We start from the raw sequence: 21,285 nt of genomic DNA on the forward strand, positions 1-21,285 counted from the left end.
AAATGCCACCTGTTCCTGTCTTCTGTAGCCCAAAACGTGGCTGCTTCTCCACATCTGCATCCCAGGGCTTTCGCTATACTACACCTGACTGCACACCAGAAGCTAAGGGCAGCAAAACCAGCTCAGTACCAGCAGACTGGGAGGGAGTGCAAGGGAGTTCTGAAAATTCACCCAATGGGTCTGCTGAAATACAGAGCAGCGTTCGACCTGTGTTCCCTGCTTTAGAAATGGGACTATGCTTTGACTGCTTGCAGTGCAGATTCTTGCAGACGAAAATCCCTCAGAGCAAAGAGGGAGGAAGGAAAGGTCAGAGTCGCCGGGATTATAGACTGAGGCTGGCTTAAACACTAACGGCACTTGTCCAAGTTCAAAAGCTCTGTCCTAGCACTGAGAGCATGCAGGTAAATCCTTAGATTAGCTAGCGTGCACCAGAATAGAACAAGGCCAACAAGAGGACAGCACGACCCGAACACGTGGCAGGTGGGGATATTTCCCACGCCATCCTCAGGCTGCCCCAAGACCCGCCCTGCTCTGCAGGCAGACAGCCCACGTGCACGGGCTCCTTCAGCAGCCCTCCAGAGCAGCTGGCTCTGATGCCTCTGGGTATATAACCAGACATGCTCAGGGAGAGGTTCTTAGGGCTACACACCTATACCCAGCACATCTTCAGACAGGGCCCTACACCATATGGTGAATACAGTATGGATGACTACATAGCTACAACCACTAAAATGGACAGAAAACCTTAGCACAGGAAGGCCCTACGTGCACTACACACATTTACTAGTCTAGAGCCAATTTTTTTATATATATATTCATGCTTACTCACAAGGAATGGCCTTCTGTACTGCAAAGCTAACAAATTCTTTAAAGGTAAAAGTAGAACCTACTGGAGGCCAAAAAAAGGAATTCATCTGGTGGATCCACCTGCTATGAACTGCCCTTTATTTTGATAGTCTTTGTCCTACAGAAAATGACCAAGAAGAAAGAGGTCACCTGCTCCACCACCAGAGCTCTGGGCTGCCCACGGCCGGCTCCTACCTGAGCAGGAGGGTCAGCGTGTGCATTAAAGGCACAGAAATGTTCCCACAGACCGCAGCTGTCGCACTCACCATTCCAGAAAGCAATAACTCAGGTTGCTACGAAGCGTTGGATGTACTGAATGAAATTCCACGTTGAAGCCTCAATTACAAGAGTTGTCTCTAACGTTAGAACTTTGGTGTAAGTTAATTAATTCAGAAATCGGTGCTAATAGATGCGGTTTCAGACTCATTTGATTACCATCGGAAGCTAGTGATATCATAAGGAAAATAATGTTTATTACATGCAAAAGTTGCCAATCATTCCAGGAAATACACGGTAAACTATTTCGAACATTACAGCAAATTAAAGTTTTTAAACCACCGTAACCAGAAGAGGGTTATTTTTAAAAGTGCTACCTCTGAAAAGCTGATTGCCCAACAGTATAAAAATGGTCAAAGCCATAAATGCCAAGTTCATTTCTATTTCACTTTGAGGTAACTATCTTTCAAATCCCAACAGCTGGACTATTTAATACAATCTGGTGAATCAAAGTATAATTCTTCACTGGGCTCACAGTGGGGAGTCTGCATTAGTGTATGGCAGCATTCCAACAACTGATGCACGGCCAAACGCTCTGAAGTCTGTTTCATTTATAACAAAAATGGATAAAATAGCAATCATATTTACCACCTTCAAAGGTCAGAAAAATGAAAGATGTCGATATAAAGTAGTTTAATGGAGAAAACCAGTGATTAAACCAGAGTTCCAAGCATAAAAATAAGAATTACTATTCAGGCTGTGTTGCACGAGCATCCCCTTCTTCAAATCCTTTACACTGCTGCAGCACCAGCCTGACAGTGCTGCTGTTAGAGCCGAGGTATTGTTGGAAATTATTAACCCTATTTATTAGGTATTTGTAGCTCCTGCTCAATAGTTGTCAAGAGCAGAACGCAGGCATAATAAAGTTTCAGTGCAAGAATGAACATAATTTTGGTGCCCTCTTTCAAAGAGCGGTTTTTGCTATTACAAATAAAGCTTGGAAATAGCAATTAGTATAGCTGTAGTTAGCCAGCTTTGAATGATGACAGATTTGTCCAGCCAAGGTAGCTCTGTCTGGCTCTATCCAAAGCTCTTCCCTCATTGAGACTGCTAATATCGCTATCAGTATTCTTGCTGTTTGACCAACTACAGCTTTAAGCCAGAAATTGAGCTCCTAGTTCTATTATTCACATGTAATTGTTCATAGGTCTGCATATATTTTTATGACTCAGTACATAAAATCTGTACCATGAAATCCTGATTGAAAGGACAAATGCTTTTTAGATTAATGGTATGGGATACGGAAAGTTCCATGCAGCTTTAAGAAGGACTGCTTGCAATAGGAGAGTATCAAAAGCAATAAAAGGGTTATAACCAATGGATCATCAGTGAAGCAGTGCTGCTGGGCCTTTTGTAAATCGTTTACAGTAACAATACAAAAGGGCAAACTAAATATCAGACAGTCAACTGAGACTTGGATTTTCATTGCGGCCTTCCAGTACTTGAAGGGAGCATAAAAACAGGAGGGGGAAGGGCTGCTCATGAGGGTGGATAGTGATAGGACAAAGGGGAATGGTCTTAAACTGAGACAGGGAGGTTTAGGTTGGGTACTGGAAGGAAGTTTTTCACTCAGAGGGTGGTGATGCACTGTAACAGGTTGCCCAAGGAGGCTGTGGATGCCCCATCCCTGGAGGCATTCAGGGCCAGGCTGGATGTGGCTCTGGGCAGTCTGGTCTGCTGGTTGGTGACTGCACATAGCAGGGGGTTGAAACCAGATGATCATTGTGGCCCTTTTCAACCCAGGCCATTCTATGATTCTATGATTTTCTTTGTTTCCTCTGGTTAAGATTATAACCTTACTATGATTTAACCTTCCTTGATGCTCTGTTCATGAAATCATTGAAACATATTTCTATTAGAAACCAGGATGTTATGTAAATATTGCTAAAAATTTTTGGAAGAAGTCTCATCCAATTTTCTAAGAATATGTAACAGCAAAAGGCTAAATGGACCATCCAAGAAAAAATCCTTTTTTTTTTTTAAACACTGTTTAGAAATACTGCCCAAAATCTACTCCAGCAATGCCCACTGTACAAGCATGGGGAACTGCAGGTTGGTCTTCTGCCTAGAACCCAGGCTGGGGGATCTCTGATAGAAAGGCCAGTATTAGCACAACACCAAATTAGCAGTCCTTGTCCCTCAGCAAGGTCCCTGCTCTGGAGCACTGAGACACCTGCGGCCCCTCTTCAAATAGAATTGCTCTTAAACTCCAAATCAAACTCAACCAGTGCTACTCTCTACTGCCCAAAAGATGAGACTCAAAGCACTAAGCTAACCTGCCTTTTGCTCACCAACATTTAAATCCTCAGTGAAGCTTAAAAACCATGGCCACAGCTTCTCATTTCTGTAAATACCACCCACCTACTTCCCCACTATTCCTGTTTTCCTTCAAGACCCCAATACTGAAGACAACCATCACTCATGCAGAGAAACTCATACACTCACAGGGCGACAAAAAACAGTGGTAAAACTCTATCAGCCTTTAAGTTGGTCAAGTTTCCAGATGTTCCCATTGCAACATCTGCTCTGTACTGCCACCTCTGTGCTGCCTACGGGTCTGCCAGCTGAGACCTGGGTCACTTTCATCTTCCTCAAAACCTTCACTGTTTACCAAATACTTCAGAATTTTTAACAGAGAAACAAGAGGAATGAAAGGCTAAAACCAAACAATAGTAAGAAATACACCAATTACAAGCCTGAAAAAGGCTTCAATTAAGCATTTGTCCAACGCAAGTTACAGGGGATGCAGACAGTGACAGAGGTGAATTAGTTTGCTGGCTCCTTCCTTTGCTGGTGTCTGCCAACAGGTGTTCATAAGGAAAGTACCATTCTCCTTTTCAGAAGTGCCTCTGCTACACTCAGCCGAGTAGAAGCGGTCGATGCAGCAGTGAGCAGAAAGCATCTGTAGACCGACTGCTATGCAGGATCAAGTCATGGCAAAGTGTTCCTATTTTAGGCACTGCTTTGAAAACACTCAAAAAAGATCAGCAAATTAATTTCCATGAGGAACCTTCAAGAGCTGCCTGCAGTGAGTTACAGCACAGTGTACAGTAGCTTTTAAAACAGTTAAAACTATGGAGACCTCAAACTTCCAGAACATCCCATTGTTTCCCTCATTTGTTGTTCAGACCAAATTGCCCATGCTCAAGCTGCCCTGGAAAACCTTTGTAGCTCTGCCTCGCTGCGGCTGAGCCGCTTCCTGCAGAGCTGGTGGATGATTCAGGGGTACTAAGATTACAGCCAGGAGAAGGAGGACAAATCCTTTAATTGCATAAAATCATGAGATTAAGACTAACCCTCTCTGCGGTTCACCGTTCACAGAGGTCTCTGCTGTCCAGAAACAAAATGTTTACCAAATTCTGGGGGGAGGAACAGGAAGAAAACCAAACGGGGCAGAGCCAGACACACCTTTCCCTTCTGTGTCTCTGCGCTGCAGGGAGTCACAGAATGCTCTGTGTTCCCAAGAGAGCCACATTGTCACCTACTGTCTTCTTACCAATTGTCCCAGAATTACACCCATGCTGGGTTAAACATCTGGGAAATGATTTCCAGAGGAAGTTACCTGAATACTGAGATAAGGCCTCAGTCCCTCTATAGGACACATTATTTACATCCTCCCCACACCACCACCTCAGTTAAACTTCACGCATTCCAAACCATCTGCTTCAAGGCAATACGCACCTCTGTTCTGGCAATTTCCTGCTCTGAAATTACCCCTAACCTTGTGGTTCATGCCCTAAATTTTCCTTCTGAATTAATCAAGTTATCATCAATTACTTTGAATACCAGAAAATTGAGAGTGAACCACACTGACTTACATTACAGTCTTTTTCCACTATCCCTCTTTCAGCAACCGGAGTCAGCGGCCCACCTAATTCTGCTGGGGGTGATGGTTGGGAAACACTGAGCCATAGCAATAACCACACTGTGCATACAGCCCTGCTTGAACCAAAGACTGCCATCTCACTGTCTCATCAGCATTTAGGTTGCCATTGAGCTAGTGCTGGTGTGGGAACCTGGACTTCACCTCAACGAGCCGACTTCTGTCAGTGCTGTTCACAGATAGATTTTCCAGCACACACCCTTCTTTTGCCACGAGAACAGCTGTACTTAATGTGAATAAAGAAAGATGCATAGGGCTGGTAGCATTTACATGTCTCTAAGTATTACCCCGCCCCTTTCAGACCACACGTCTTAGTGAAGGGACAGCGTAGCAAAGAAAAACACCTCACGTATGACTATCTGTGAGGTCTTCTGTAAGAAGCTGCACGTTAGAATCTAGCTGGAAAAGAAGAGTTAAGTAGTGCACTGGAAGAGATACCTGGGGATTATGAGACATGCAATCCTCTGCCGTGCTATGAAAGGTTTGCTCGGCTGCTGCAAACAGCTGAGGGAGGTCACACCTTTGTCAGATTTCAAGGAATCGCAAATGATGAGACAGCTGCACCGCTTTACCTCAGGTATGAATAAGGAGAAGTGCCACAATAAGTCTTTTGTATGCCTTTGTCAGGGAGGGTTCCTGGTGAAAGCCACAATGGTTTGTTTAGTTAACATAGACTGCTTTAGGAAACAGCGGTGCAGTAGGGAGAAACGGTCTGTGCTTTGCACCCGTGTCCTCACAGGACCCTTCAGGGGTCACGCACTGAACTAGCTCTTGTGTGGCCCCTGGGCCAGCCACTAAAGGCTGCGTCACATCTCTGACTTAGCTCCACCCTACAGTGAACCCAGGGATCCGGTTCATGCACTGAAACCACTGCAGGATGTACATCTGAGCACAGCAAAAGGGGACAACAGGGAGATTCCCTTCAGAAGTGCGCTGCGATCCAAACTAAACTGCCTGTACAGCTGCACCCAGGGAAGCCTAAAACACTGCAGCACTGCCTGCTTACAGATCTAAGCTGTCAGATGTGCACGACAAAGGAACTTCCTTCTGAAATCTGCTTCGAATGAGCCCTGTCTCACAACAGCACTGCACTCCCTGCAGTCTGGAGGCTGCCTCTACTCACTTTTGCTACAAGCAGCACCCAGGAGGCAAAGGAAAGTAACTGCACTTCAGCAGCACTTTGGCTACTTCCACTCCTCCCTGCCTGCCCAGCAGAAGGGCTGGGGTGCCCCGGCACCTTCTCTCTCCCATTGGAAAACCATCCTCAGTGCTGAGCCTTTCCAGGTTTACACCGGTGACTGGGAGCAAAGAAGCCCTGCAGCACTGAGGAATCTGGCCCATCGCATTTGTTTTAATGCTTTAAACAGATAAATTAAAATGAAATGTGTCTTTTAGGATGTCACTGAATAGGCAAGCTGAGAAATAAATTGAACTTCACGTATGCTTTTATAACACATAACAACTGTGACTGTCAACACAAGATCCTTTTCACTGTCAATTCACCACGCATTCTGTAAGACCTTGGGGCCTGCAATTATTTCATTTCCTTTCTTGCAAATGCAATTTCCACTTAGTTTGGTGGAATAAAAGGTAGACAAAAGGTGGTGGGAGTTGCTGTGTTTTTTGATAAAGGTTATCTGCTCAAAGCTGTGGAAATCCCCAAACTACAAGCACAGCATTTTGCAGTAACAGCCTCACCTTTCTGTCAGGGTGAACCTTTCTGGCAGTCCAAGAAAGTACAACAGTGTTGTTCACATCCAATCACCTGCTGAACAAATCTGCATCTTTCTGATTAAACTAAAACGAAGATCATCTTTCTTCTCAGAATACTTCAGTGAAATAAAAGGGGAAGATACACGAGTGGAAAAAGCGGTCTGCTTTTAAAACTCAGTGTAAATTAAATAAAACTGCAGGGCACAGACAGGAAATTGGGCTCTTTGCCCATTCAAAAATAAATGATAAAAGCACCTGCAGGAGGGTGAAGTAAATATCAGATCACAAAAATAGCTATGAGGAGAACTTGCAAGCAAGTGCACAGTCCAGCTTCACAAGGAGTGTGGTACTGTTAAAGGCCAATCCTGCAGCAGATCTGTCTGAAATAAACATTTCTGAGGCAGGTTTAACTCCTTGATACCAAATGGGCACCTTGGATCTTCAGTCCATTGTGATAAAAGATCCCTCTCTCTGTCTGTGCAAATACAGGACCACCTGCTTCTTTTTTTTCCCCTCTGAAGAACCTTAACTTTGAGATCTCAACGTAAGTCACAACTTTTATCAAACAATGTCTCAGAGCAATGTGTGCATTCATCTCATTCCAACAGAAACACCCAGCACAACTGCATACAGCCCAGTATGACTTCCCTGCTTCTATCTGAAAATATTATTATATTGAAAATCCTGAGCGAAAACTACCTTAAAAAAATAAAACCAAGAGTTACCTATGTAACTAAGTGTGCTCTTCAGGACATGGAAAAACCCTCAACTTTGCTCCTCCTCAAAAAATCCTGAGGTCTTTTTTTGGGGGGTAGAGAAGAACCTTTTTTTTGTTTTAAGGAAAAAAGCTTTACTACAGGAAATTCAACTGCCTCCACGTGAGACTGAATTATTTGAGCAGTCACTGGCAAACAGCTGTAGATACTACATTTTTCCTGCTAAGCAACACTGAAGTGAAACCACTTTCAAAATGCATCAGCTAAACAGATCTGGTACTGAAAGCGAGCTAGAAAACCATTTTTTACTTACTGTAACATAACTTTGGAACCTGTGACATCTTTCAGCTGGTTGGAAACAGGACCTGAAGCAGGTACTTTGGAACTGAACTGCGTCTCCGAATCTTTCTTCTTCAATGCTGTCTGTACACCACTGGCTTCTGAACCCAACACGGGCAGAGATTTGGATTCTGACGTGGCCAAGATTCCAGTGGAATCTAAAACCCAAAGAAAGTGTGAAGCTTATGTTAGCCAAATTGACTGGTCTAGAGACAAGGCAGAAGAAGAACTCAAGTCACCTGCAGAAATCAAAATGGAATTTTAAAGAGTAATTTTAAAGACATAATGGCTGAAAGAACAATGGTATGGAAGAGAAAGTAAATCTTCAAGAGTGTCTCAATGCAGGGGCAGGAAGAGGTCAGTGAAGGAATCAGGGCACTTACTGCCACTGTCCTGGTCAGTAGTCACTTTCCGACGTCGCAGAACTCGTTCTAGCTCTGTTTCACCACTGTCTGTTTCGAGGGACTTCAAGCTTCGGGAACTAGTGGATTTGTTCAGTGTTTCCTACAGCAAGAAACAGGCATACAAAGCTCTCTGAGTATAAAACAAGCCATGCCACACCTCCCGTATATGCTATGTGACAAACTTCTAAGCTTCTGGAAGACAACTGCAGTTCTAGATCAGCCAAAAAACTCTCCCTACAGTTTAACAGAGAGCATCTAAACCCTACCGATGGATTAACCATACCTGCCTACCTTTGAGGTTTGACAAAAGACTTAAGAAACAATGCTGTGGATTCCTAGTAAACAAACTCTGATGCTTGCAGAGAAACACTGACTTCCTCTCTCTTAAAATTTAAAAGATCTTCAAACACTGCCCATTGCCTCTATTAGCAAAATGCCAAAGAGCCACATTTCACTTACCCAGCATGCTGTGCATTTAGTGTGCTTGTGTTGTACTCAGGTGTGTACACACCTGGAGAAGTCAGTGCACTTACTGCAATTGCAACATGTTATTATATCATAGAATCTGGCATGAATGTGAGCATAATTCCATGTACTTGATGATTTCTCTGACACATAGGATTAGCTCTCAGGTTAAAACAGCGTTTTACACATGCAGAATAGAAATCCACTGTTGCGCTGTCACTGCTTTATGCCAGTGTTAGCATTTTGTTTCAGCTAAGCTGTGACAGCAGCATTTTGCTTAAGGGGAAGAGAAAGCTTTAATTGAAGCCTGCGACTTCCCAAAGGTGCCCACACAAATTTTAACAGGCACGTGGAAAATACTGCATGCCTTTCCCACCTGATAGGTCAGTTACTGCAACAGCATCCACTTGAATGTAAACTTTCTCCAAAATATTGATCATGTAACTGAAAATGTGACATCCATATTCTGTCTCAGTCTCCCTCCAAGTCTTGCCACCTTTGGGAATCTCTAGGAAATCTGTTTACTCGGCCTTCCAAAACATGTCAGACTCCTATACATTCTTCCAGAGCTTAAATAAAACATTCTTAACAACTTCTGTTGACAAACATGTAAATTGAGTGGGAACAGTCAATGACAAAGGAAGTGTCACCATAAGCAGCAAAAGCTGAGCTGCTTTCAGGCTTCTAGCACAATAACTAAATCCTCACTGCCACCGCATCCCGCTCCCAAAATATTTTCTTTGATGGCTATTTGAAATTTAACTGAGAAAATACATTATTTCTGAGCACTGTGCTGCAGATCTGTACTAACACACATATACAAAAGCAACCTGAGCAACTGAGTTGCTCAAACTCTCTGATTTACAGAACATAAATGCTTTGTTTGTAACAATTATACGGAGGTCTACATGAAATGCATAATTAGCATAGTAACAACAAACGTTTACTCCATCACATCCCACCCCCATGTTTGTTGTCTGACTGTGCATAATGACTGGTCTCAAGATTAGACTGGAATTGGTTTTTATTTAGTATGTCTTACACTGCAAATATCCTTAAGAACTCAAAAACAAGTCAGACACTGTAACTATAGATCTCCTTCTGGTTCCTCTGAAGTACATAATCAAGTCTCCCCCCATGTCAGTGATACAGTGTCAAAGAAATGAAACTGCTATTAGAAAATGAAAGGGCCTTCAGTAGGGTCGTTGAGTCTGCACAAGTACAAACAGCACACCACAGCAAACAATGCACATACGTATGGAGTTCCATTTAAAGCAACCTAAATGTTGCATTTTCTTCCTTTTCTCTTTACCTCCATATTTAATTATGCAGCCCTCTAATTACAGCTTGGCATTAAGGTCTGGTGGCTCTCTACATTATTTCTCCCCTTCTCCCCCTCTCTTAATGTGATGGGAAAAGACTCGGTTTAATATGTTATGATTTTAAGCCACTATTAGCTATTTGCATTGCAGTGGCTATCGTCTTTGCTGCACTGTCTTGCATCAACCAACACAATTTTGAAGTTATTATCTAGATGCTATTATGGCTGATCAGAAAAAGTTTGATCTACTGTGGTTGTGTTCTGCCTTGACACAGGTAGGATTTTACCATATTCCATCTTACAAAGGCAAAATTTCAACTGATATGCCAAAGCTGCACTTCAGCTTTATAAGTTCTGGGATCACAAAAATCAGGGAGCAAGAACTGTGGCTATTTCTGAGTGTTTGATACAATTTTAGCACTTGTGCAAAAGAAGCAATGCAATATATGAATTAAGGATAAAACAAAAGCAAGCTTAAAGCCCATTACTTTTAGATGGACAAAATACGAGCCTAATGTCTTTACTTACACATCTAAATATAAAAAGACAACTGAGCTCCTGCTCTATTTAGGCTTAGTCTATGCTATCAAGCAATTCCATGCCTTGGGAGATGGCAGTTGATGATAAGAGACCTCCATCTAGATGTGCAGTTCAGGAGCTTTGGTTTCCCTCCCAAAGCATCATCCCTACTGTGAGTATCTGGAAAGTCTCCAGCCTCCAAAGGTCTCCATTTGGCAGATGCAGAACATAACAACCCCTCTAGTGGCAGGAACGCACAACGTGGAGCACAGTTAACAGATTAGCTTTCTCCAAAGTAAGTTCTCTCAGCAAGACCAACACCATTCTTTCAGTAGCACTGAAGTCAAAAGTGGGGATGACAGGGATTAACTAGAATACTGCTCTGCTGCTTCAAATCAAAGTATTAATACAGAACTTTCATTTACAAGCTTTTATGCACAGAAGGTCATGTCAGCTCCATGAAAAGAAAACAATGAAATATAAATTGCACATGATCTTACCAGAATCCCTTTTAATTCTTTCATTGCACTTTCAGAGGGCTTTGGTGTTTCTGGCTGTAAATAAACATAACACACACATGTTAAAAAGAAAAACACATGCTCACTAATCTGGCCCAGCTGAAATGGGCCATGACAAACTCAAAGCAAAGCAAAAGAGGAATGCAAGGCTAATGTATTCTTTTGAATTTTCTATAGAAATTTGGTTTTTGTGTAAATTACTATGTTCGGTTAATACTGCTGCTTTGCTACTTATTCCAAACCTTTGTTTTAGGTCTGCTTGACTGGTTGACTGGTCTGAGATGAACTCCCTTCTTAATTCTGTCCATCATCTCTTCAACAGCTTGTCTCTTCAGATCCGTAACTTCTTCACCTATTCCAAAATCAAAGAGTATACCACTAAATACGAACTACAGAGGAATAGTAGAAAGAAAATAACATGTTAAACAGTCAGTCTCCTAAACAGCTTGCTTGCCACATCCAGCCTGATGGATAAAACAAACAGGCCGATGTTCAAGAGATCCTCTGTCATGACTGCAAAACATTCAGGAAAAACTGGAAGCTTTGTGATGAACCTCAGCAATACCTGTTAGCTTTTCAGAGTTCTGGATACTCTAACAAAAGACACTCGATGCCAAAAAGGGAAAAAAGACCACTTAAAAGAAACACATGGAGAAATATGGTTGATGCTATTCAAAGCTTCAACGTTGTACCTTATATAATAAGAATTTTAAATAGACTTTTGATCTCTCACTTGTCAGGGCACTATTGATGATTCATAGAAATGCAGTTTCTGTATTGTAAGCCAATTTAATGTCAGGCTTTAATTTCACAAATAGGCTGTTTCAAATATAAAAGCTTAATTGGTGGTATGGGATTGAAACCATTCATCCTAAGTCCTTAACGAGGGTCAAAACAAGCCTTGGGTTGGATATAACAACTCTAACAAGAAAGAACTTTCCCTCCTTTTTATTTTTATTTTAAGAACAATTCAACTATTAAGAGAAGCAGCAGCTCACGTGACTGAAGAAAGGTCAGAGCTGTTAAAGTTTCCTAGTAAATAACAAAGTAGGATTTTGAGAACTCGCTGCAAATTTCATAGTATTTCCTGCAATCACTGTTTCTAACTCTCAACAAAAGGATACAATCAAAACATCTACGATGCTCCAAGGTAAGGAAACTTGATAAACAAAGGGAACATAATTTAACCATTACTGAAAGATAAGATTGACTCTTCATCAGAGATCTCAGTACAAGGTCGTCTCATCATTTTACCCACACCAGCAATCTTGTTTCTCTCAGACTGATAACCACTTCCCAAAGATTCCCCAAGTCCAACCTCACTCCTCAGTTCCTCCCCTAAAGAACAGGGGTGGCAATGCTTCCTTTCCTCTTCCGCTTGTTGGTCCCATGCAGTAATCCAGCCATGCTTGCAATATTGCTACCATCAGCTAGCAGTAATTCTTCTGTAACAGTTATGCTCTATACCCATCATTTCACCCTGGTTCCCTCCTCAAGCCCCCTTCTTTGTTTAAGTGGCACCAAATAAGCTAAGCAATTCACTACAAACAAACTTCTACTGTTTTATGAGACAGAAATAATGAGGAAAATCATGTTGTTTTTTTTAACTGACAACACTTGTCTGACTAGCTCTGCCACTTCAGGCATGCATGGTCATCTGTAAATCTGCACTTAACTCCCTTTCCCAACCTACTAAGTTTCCAGCTTCCATTAAACAACAATAAAATGGATTTCAGCTGTTATTTTGCACTCAGAGTCACCTTAGCACATGACAGTTTTGTTTTAGTTTTTCAGTATTATTAAAGGATTAGCGGTACGGTCAACTTTGAGAGGTCATTTCATAAGATATGGATCAAGGGATAAAAACTGTAGCATTTAAACCAGCTCTATGGAAAGGCTCTGGACAGAAGAAATCACAAAATCGATGCTATTCTAAGCTGGAAACTTCCCTCTATTATCCAATATATAATCTGCACTCTGCTTCATGACTGCTGGTTTGTCCTGCTTCTTCCAGAAGCCTGTGGATGGGTATAGCACTGGACAGGCTGTAACATGTCCACTACACACTGGCTGTGCCTCTCAATGCTGCTGTAGTGTAACTGCTACAGACAATACCAAACTACTACAGTGCAACCGAGCGAGCTGCATGGAGCCTGAATGGAACCCAGACATTCTCCTCATCCATCTCACCCAGCACATCTCCATAAGCTGAGTGCTCACCTTTTGTCAGGTCCTTCCTGCAAGTCTGTGATAAATATGAACACCCTTCTCCTCATAGGAAAAAAATAGAAAAGAAAGATACATTTCTCTGTCACAGCAGTGAGTGAAATCAGTGCATCGATGTCTCTAATAAGCATGACACCCAGAAGTAGGAAGATAGGATCTTCCTTTCGATTACAGAAAGTCTTCCCTAAGGTTTATCATTATTCATACTAAGATCCGTTTGTAAAAAATACATTGGATGTTGATCACAAGCTCAGTTGTAGGGGAATAGGTAACTAAACAGGGCTATGCAAATTTGCTCGGGATCTCGATGGAGTTTACATGAGTTTTACTCATGCTACAATGCCAAAGATACCATCTGCCACCTCAGAGCTCATATAACTGGGCTGCAATCACATTTCTGGACTGCAAGGTAGATGAATATGCTGGGACACGAACAGCAATCGTTAATGCTGACAACTGCAAGCATTTGCATAACAATTGGTACACACAGTTCATTTTCACTAGCTTTGTCTAGTGAGCAATATACGTAACTTGTGAAAGGATGAGCCATACCTGACTCCTGCTGAGGAGGTTTCTCCTTCTTGCTCACATTGGTGTTGGAGTGAGACCTCTTGCGAATCATTGACATGAGAGACCTTTGAGGAAAACAAAACTGCAGACTATTACTCCGTCCTCTACTACACCCTGCTACAATGAACTCTGAACATGTCACACAAACAGCCTGCTTATACCTGATTATACAGCTACTTACAACAGACTCATTTAGCAGTTCTTGAATGCAGATGTATGTTCTGAATTACCCCCCACAATGCCTCCCCATCAAAATGCACCAGAGAAATTTACTTCTTTTTAACAGACATTAGGCACAAATCAAAACACTTCAGATCTGAATATTAAAAGACAGTGTCTCATTGTGACAAATGACAAATTGAAGCTGTTCCAGCACTAAAAAAAAAAAAAAAAAAGAAGGAAGAGCTGTAGATATCAAAGTGAAGTATTATTCTCCAGAGGACACTTAAATACGGTGATCAGTATCTTCTCACCAATTCCAAGTTTGTAATCTTCTTACAGCGTTAAATAATTATCCCTTCACTACAGTCAAAACGTAAAAATCCAGGCAAGGAAATGATTCACTTTAAGGCCCAAGTAGATGCTCCTAGTCTCATCCAGCATGTCAGTGGGGCTTATCACTCCCCATTGCTCCTTAAGAAGCTGGGAAACCTCCCTGAAATAAAGCATCAAAGCTCCATCCAAGAATAAAAAGAACAGCCAGCACCCAGGTTGTGAAATAGCTTATGCTCACATACATTTTACAGTACATGAAAGAAACGCTCTGATTTAGCTAACACAAGGCTTAAAGTGGATAGTGCTATCTATCCCAATTAGTAAAGGACTCAAAATAAAACACTTATCTGTGGCTAGTGCCCAGTACATGGTATTGGCCCACTTCTTTTACGGTTCTTTGAAAAATTCAATCTTAATTTTATCTGACAGGAAGGGACAACAGTTATAATCCAAGATATCCTCTGGCTCAATGGGGTATTCTTAGCAGCAGATTCAGACAGCACCTCACAAGTCTATAATTATAGATATCAGATGAATAAAAGAAAAATCTCCTAAATTTAGAGGAGACAGGTGTCTCTCCTCCTCCAAAGTCACAGCCCAGACAGTAGATTAGGTTTGGGAAGACAAACACTGCTCACAACTGGTCAGGGTGCAAGACTGTTAGCAAAAAGGGTGTCCAGCTGGCAAAGTGGAAGGAATAAAGCCCAAGGCAGACATAGAAAACCTTCCTTATTTAAAGACACTTTTCCTCTTTGAATGCAAACTCATGAGGTATTCTGTATTCTGACTTATTCTTCAGTGAAGAGCACTGACTCCTAATTTAAGCACTTACCGTATAGGGTTAGGAGGAGGTGGAGGAGGAAGAGGAGGCGGTGGTGGCGGCGGAGGAGGAGGTGCAGGATTTTCAGATTGGTGTATTCGTTTTTGAAGTTCATCAACTGTGGAAGAGAAAAAACCTTGAGTGAGTTCTCTGCTTCTCACATCTGCTCTAAAAACTTTGACGGCTTAAGCAAAAAAAAGCTACTAATTAAAAAAAAAAACACTCAATTGCTACTAAATCCTATTTTTGGCAACATGTTCTACTAACAGCAGCCTCCTAGATGCACAGAAAACCCATTAAACCATTCTAAGAACAATCTAAGAACAGAGTTTTTATATGTTACATAAGTTTTACAATGTTTATCCTTCACATGCATTCTATACATGACTGTTCTAAGCTGAAGGCAACTGCTGAACCTCTTGTCATGGGAAGTTCATGTCTGGATCTTGAGATCCAAATGGGGAATCCTCAGTACAGGAGAGTCAGGGACCTGCTGGAGAGCATTCAGACAAGGGCCACAAAAGCGATGCACAGAATGGAACTCCTCCCTACAAGAACAGGCTGAGGGAGCTGGGGCTGTTCGTTACGGAGAAGAGAAGGCTCCAGGGAGATCCGAGAGTGACCTTTCAGTAGCTAAAGGGGGACTACGTGAAAGAAGAAAAGAAAGGTCTATAAGAAAGAAAGACACTTTAGCAGGGTCTTCTGGGACAGGACAAGGGGAAAAGGTTTCAAATTAAAACAGAGGGGATTTAGATTGGATTTAAGAAAAATGTTTTTCACAGTAAAGATACTGAAGCACTGGCACAGGCTGCCCAGGGAGGTGGTGGATGCCCCATCCCTGGAGACATTTCAGGGTCAGGCTGGATGGGGCTCTGAGCACCTGATGGAGCTGTAGGTGTCCCTGTTCACTGCAGGGGAGTTGGACCAGATGGACTTTAAAGGTTCCTCAAACAATTCTATGACTCTGTGATCTCAGCTACACAAAAGCTGCTGCTTTTTGGGTCTCAAATCCAGCACGTGTAATTTCATTAGATGTGTATCATTCACTCACTCTATTATACTTCTAAAAGTAAACTCATTACACAATTTTACCTGTATGCTTTAGGTCTCTTGCTTTTTCTTCAGAGTTCTGACACTTAAGCTCTAGTTCCTTTTTATCTTCTTCTAAGAGTTCCAGTTGCTGTTTAAGACGACTAATCTCCTTATGCAGTGCTTGGTTTTCTAGCTGCTCTTCTAATTCTTTGACCTGTAGTTGGCAAACCACAGCATTAATTCATCCTTCAGTTCAAGAAGCTTTCGAAGGTTTCTGCATGAAATGAGAAGCAGTTTTACCTTTTGCTGATGTTGAAGCCTCTCTTCTTCTAACGTATGGGTTAGCTTAGCATTGTCATCCAAAGCCTTCAAAAGCTGCTGATCAGGAGCAGAATTTTGCAGAAGCAGTTGGCTTTGCCTTTTCATCTTGTTTTGCTCAATAAACATCTGACAAAACAACACCCAGCCCCAAACAAAAACAGTAATTAAGCAAAGTCCCATGCTATCCTGGAAAGAAAAGAAACAAGAAGAGGCAATTGGAAAGAAAGCAACAAAGTTAATATTGAGTTAATATGGTAGGAATAGAAGGGAAGGTGGCAAGAAAGAAGGGAAAAGAAAGTCTGAGAATAAAATTCACAAGAACCGAGCTTACATTGAAAGGAAGCAGAACAACCCTCTGCTACACCTCTATTACCTGCACGTTGGCAGCATAAGTGATTTAACTGTGTGACTGAAATTTATTTCCTGGAAAAATGAACAACCCAGTTCTGGGAGCTCTGGAAAGATTACAGGGATTCAGCATGGAGGAAGAAAAGTCTATGAATTCACAAGCTATCTCCTCAACCACATCTGTCAGCCTTGGCACACAGCCCACTTACTGCACCATCACCTGGGTATGTACATGATTGAATGTCTGTGAAATGCATTTCAGCCCATGTCTGTGTAATCAGTGTATGTACCTGCCCTGAAAAAAAAAGGTACTTCAGATCCATTTCAGACTTTTATTTCTGAAGTTCAAGTTTTCTTTTTCAGTTATATTTTAGATTCAGGGAATGGATACATGAGGAAAAAAAGTCCATCTGTTTAGAGGCATGACACTGATACAAATATCACATATTTTCCTAGGCTTCAGCCACATCAGCATGTGAGATTCCCATAAGAGAGAAAACCTGCTTCTCGCAGTCTGTTTAAGAGCTTGGAGAAGAAGAATTATTTCCTGCCCCAAAAAATTCCTTGGTGAATTTCTTCTGCATCCTGATGTCTCTCAGGTAGCAAGGTGCCCACCAAACTGGAGTGTGCACTTTTGCAAAGCTCAGCTGCTTCTGTTCTTACAGCAAAAACAGGGACTGGGTCATGCTGAGATTGGAGATGGGTGTGCACAGCTCAGCAAAGCGTGCCACTTACAGCAGGAGAGCAGAGAACAGCCAGAGGCTCCTTCAGACTATGAAAACACTGCTCCACAGCACAGCAAAAGCAAGAAGGTATTTAAAAAATGCAGTATTTCGAGTATAAAAGTTCCATGAGATTTTGCCAGGTTCCTATACTACTTATTACCAGCCCAAATTACAGGTGCTACACACTGACGGATGGTTTCTTCCTGCTCAGTGCTATTGCACTGCCAGGTGATTTGTATTTTTTTCAGTAGAATCGGATTGTAAAGAACCATCAGCTGATGCAGATTTGTGAGCAAGTGCTCTGCTCTGTGATTTGCACAGACACTTTAACTGAGTCTCTCTAGAAAGCACCTCTCTTCTGGCAGCATATGCAGAATGAGGAGCCCCCTGACCGCCCTGAACTCTGAACTCGTAACATATCCTGCTTGACTCTGCGTGCCAAGAAGAGTCAAATCATGCGGCCTTAATACTAATAAAGCCAATAGGGAACACTTCATCGGGCAATGCTGCGCCACGAGGCAGGCGATAAAGAACTGGAAGCATTTGATGAAGGGGAAACAATGAATGCAGGCTCTAGTACTATGCTTTGTTTTAAAACAAACCCAAACACATTTACTATAACACACAGAGAGCAGAGAAAGAGCTTGCCTTCTTCCTGTCTGACCTACTCAATGAAAAGGGGTGAACTGTCAATGCTTACTGCAGGTAAGAGCATAACCCTCCCCCAGCTTTCCGCATGGCTCACTGCGAGCAGACCTGGGGCATGGCCATCATCAGGGGCTGTGTGCAGGCAGCAGGAGATCACAGCCAGCCCCTGCTCACTGCACTCAGTGCATGGCCTCTCCGCTGAGCTGCACGGATGTCATCAGAAGTGTGTTTGTCACATGGAGCAAACATGCTGCACAGGAAGCGAGCTCACCGTAAACTCTGTGCATTTTGGCTCAAAGAGTGCACATGGCGTATCGGTTTCCCATCCCAAAACCAAGACAGTCACATCTGGAGCAAGAACAATTCAAAGGCAAAAGAAGCTGGAAATCAGTGCTACCCACTTCAACCTGTGAAGGTTTACCTTCGTACTGCAACTCCTGCATTTGTTTAACTTTCTGTCTTCTTAAGACAGTCTTCATCTTCAAAGAAGTCATACATCTCTAAACCACAGAATGTTTTAGGGTGGAAAAGACCTTCAAGATCAGCAAGTCCCACCACCAACCTGATGTACCAAGTCCCACCACCAAGCCACATCCCTCAGTGCCACACTCACTCGTCTCTCAAACATCTCTTAAATCCCCTCCAGGGATGGAGACTCCACCACTGCCCTGAGCAGCTCCCTCCAATGCAGAACCACCCCAAATTTTTCCTACCATCCAGTCTAAACCTCCCCCAGCGCTATGGGAGACCATGGCCTCGCATCCCCTCATTTGTCACCTGAGAAAAGCGAAGTCCTTCATTTCCAATTAGCCTTATTACGTTCGTGACATGCCAAGTATCTTCCTTCTTACAATATACGTGAAAGAGTCTTCTCCACCATGAAAGAAAAAAAGTCTCTTGCTTTTGACTTAATTCTGCAACCAGATGTGGTAACCAATTTCTCATGGGGAGTCCCATCTATTCCAGAACTGACTCCCACTGCTGTAACTTCACGTACCAGCATATTCTAAATGAAAGGCCAAATCTAGACACGATGGTCATGGCAGATAACACAGAAAAGAGCTGGTGATGAACCAGCTGCAAGTTTATGAGAGGTTGCTCTGTGTGTTTTGACACAGGACAAAAGAGACCTGTAAAATCAATTCTAATTTTAAATTAAAACAATTACTGCTTTAGTGAGGTTGGAACCTGTCTGCATGCACAACCCTGAATATTAACTAAAGAAACTGCTGAAAGGGCAAAATAGCTACTAACAGGATTAGTTGCACCAGGTGGAATTTAACCAATTGATGGATTAGTTCCGACTCCGCCACCTGCTCAACAATTATCTGCTGAGTATCCCAATCAATGCTGGAAACGTCAGTCAGTGCTGGGGGAACCTACGGAAACTGCAACCAAAGGCAGACCACAAGGATGCAGACCTATCATCTTCTTTTTACAAATCTGCAAGTGCTGTACAAACCAGCCATGCATCTTTCCCCCGAGTTTACAAACGGAAGCTCTGAAGTGCGGAAAATCTGTGACTTGGCCACGTTCCATCAAAAGTCTGCACAAAAACTGGGGAGGGAGGGAGGGAGGGAGGAGAGTGAAATCCTGAAAATAATAAAGGCTTTTCCCTTGACCTCAATGAGGCCACACCTCATTCTCAGACCCCCGCTCTAACCATTACCCTACAAAGCGTTCGCTGCAGCTGGTTTTTGTTTACAGCAGAGCTACAAAAAAGAATTCTTCCTAATTAAAAAAAAGTTAGAAAGCAACCCTGTTGGTGTCAAGTCCCTGGGAACTGCGAGTCTCATTCAAGCAATGCTGAGGGTACAACTGGATGCTTTCCAACTAACTCTTCTCCCAGGAGCAAAATGAGGCCAAAGGAAATGCTTTAATATCCATGTGCTACTACGTTTCTATAAAACTATTACTCATTTGAGTATTCACAGCATGAAATAACTTTCTTGTCTTATCTACAGTTTGAAGGGCAGAATAACGTCTGAACACTGCAGCACAGCTATATTAAGGCAATCACTGGCAGCATAAAGTGAAAGAAAAGTCGAGGGCAAACACTACTACAAGTAGAATAAAGCTACGTACATATCAAGGCAGAGACAAAATCTGGAAGCTTAAACAGAAAAGAGAACAAGATCAGTCATTGACCAGCTGGACCTGATGTCAAATCCCTAGCAGGACAGCTCCATCTCTGCCACACCCTACTGAGAAATCAATAAATCAACCTCATGGTGTGGTAAAGCACTCATTTACATAAGCCATAGTCTACAGGAGCCAATGTCTTTTGCAATATAGGTAACCTGAAGCCTTATATTCCCACATTCATATATGCATTATGTGCCCAAGAAAGGCAGGATCAAGGTACTTTCATCTCCCCAAGGAAACAAACAGGCTGTATGAAGGATTTCACGTGATGCGGGAGAAAGATTGATCTGGCCTGATTATGGCTTGACAGAGCACTAAGTGGCTCCAAATTCAGGAGGCACTCTGGATTTGAAATGCAAGTCCAAGCGTGTATTTTAGTTCAATGGCTAATAAGGAAAAATATGTATACACACATACTTCAACTTCATAACTGCTGAACTGTGCCGTATTATCAAGGACATCTAGGCTTGTCAGCTTCACTGCATACGAATATTACAGCAGGAAACAATGGCTACTGTAGTGGGGGGGGTTTGACAGAAGAGTTGAGAAGCAGACACACCTCACTAAAGCACATTAAGGAACTCAGCCTTAGTTTGGACATTGACCTAGAAATGCTCTCCCTACGCTCAGGCTCAGTGCTACATATCAAGCAGTGACATTAGCCCAGTGTAAGTTACAAAGCCTCTATGTTCTGGTGGGTTCATGGGTTTCCAAAGCACTACTCAGGAAAAGAAAGCTACCACAAATAAATGGTTCTGAAGGTAACTTACTTCAGCATGTGCTTAGCTTTAAGTGCACACAGCATTACTCAGATCTGAAAATTCTGTATCAGGTGCTTATATTCCTGCTTTGGATCAGATCTACTCCTGTAGAGAATTACCATCCTGAGACGGCAAAGAGAAAGACAAGATTACTAAGACGGCTAATAGCGAGGGCATGGATGGCACACAATGAG

The 21,285-nt window shown here is 42.4% G+C and overlaps 1 protein-coding gene across 4 annotated transcripts in view; it reads right to left on the reverse strand.

Annotated features, from left to right (window-relative positions):
• SHTN1 (shootin 1) overlaps nucleotides 1-21,285 on the reverse strand; it is a 55,873-nt gene that overhangs the window by 2,313 nt on the left and 32,275 nt on the right. For all 4 annotated transcript variants that reach the window (XM_421781.8, XM_046943275.1, XM_025151748.3 and 1 more), the window contains 8 exons: nucleotides 16,444-16,590; nucleotides 16,204-16,357; nucleotides 15,124-15,229; nucleotides 13,779-13,861; nucleotides 11,243-11,352; nucleotides 10,983-11,036; nucleotides 8,157-8,277; nucleotides 7,748-7,931 (listed from right to left, as the gene is read on the reverse strand). In XM_421781.8, the coding sequence (XP_421781.4) occupies nucleotides 7,748-7,931; nucleotides 8,157-8,277; nucleotides 10,983-11,036; nucleotides 11,243-11,352; nucleotides 13,779-13,861; nucleotides 15,124-15,229; nucleotides 16,204-16,357; nucleotides 16,444-16,590 (959 nt within the window). The remainder of the gene's footprint in view (nucleotides 1-7,747; nucleotides 7,932-8,156; nucleotides 8,278-10,982; nucleotides 11,037-11,242; nucleotides 11,353-13,778; nucleotides 13,862-15,123; nucleotides 15,230-16,203; nucleotides 16,358-16,443; nucleotides 16,591-21,285) is intronic.

This window comes from Gallus gallus, chromosome 6 (genome assembly GCF_016699485.2).
Source record: "Gallus gallus isolate bGalGal1 chromosome 6, bGalGal1.mat.broiler.GRCg7b, whole genome shotgun sequence".
NCBI lineage: Eukaryota > Metazoa > Chordata > Aves > Galliformes > Phasianidae > Gallus > Gallus gallus.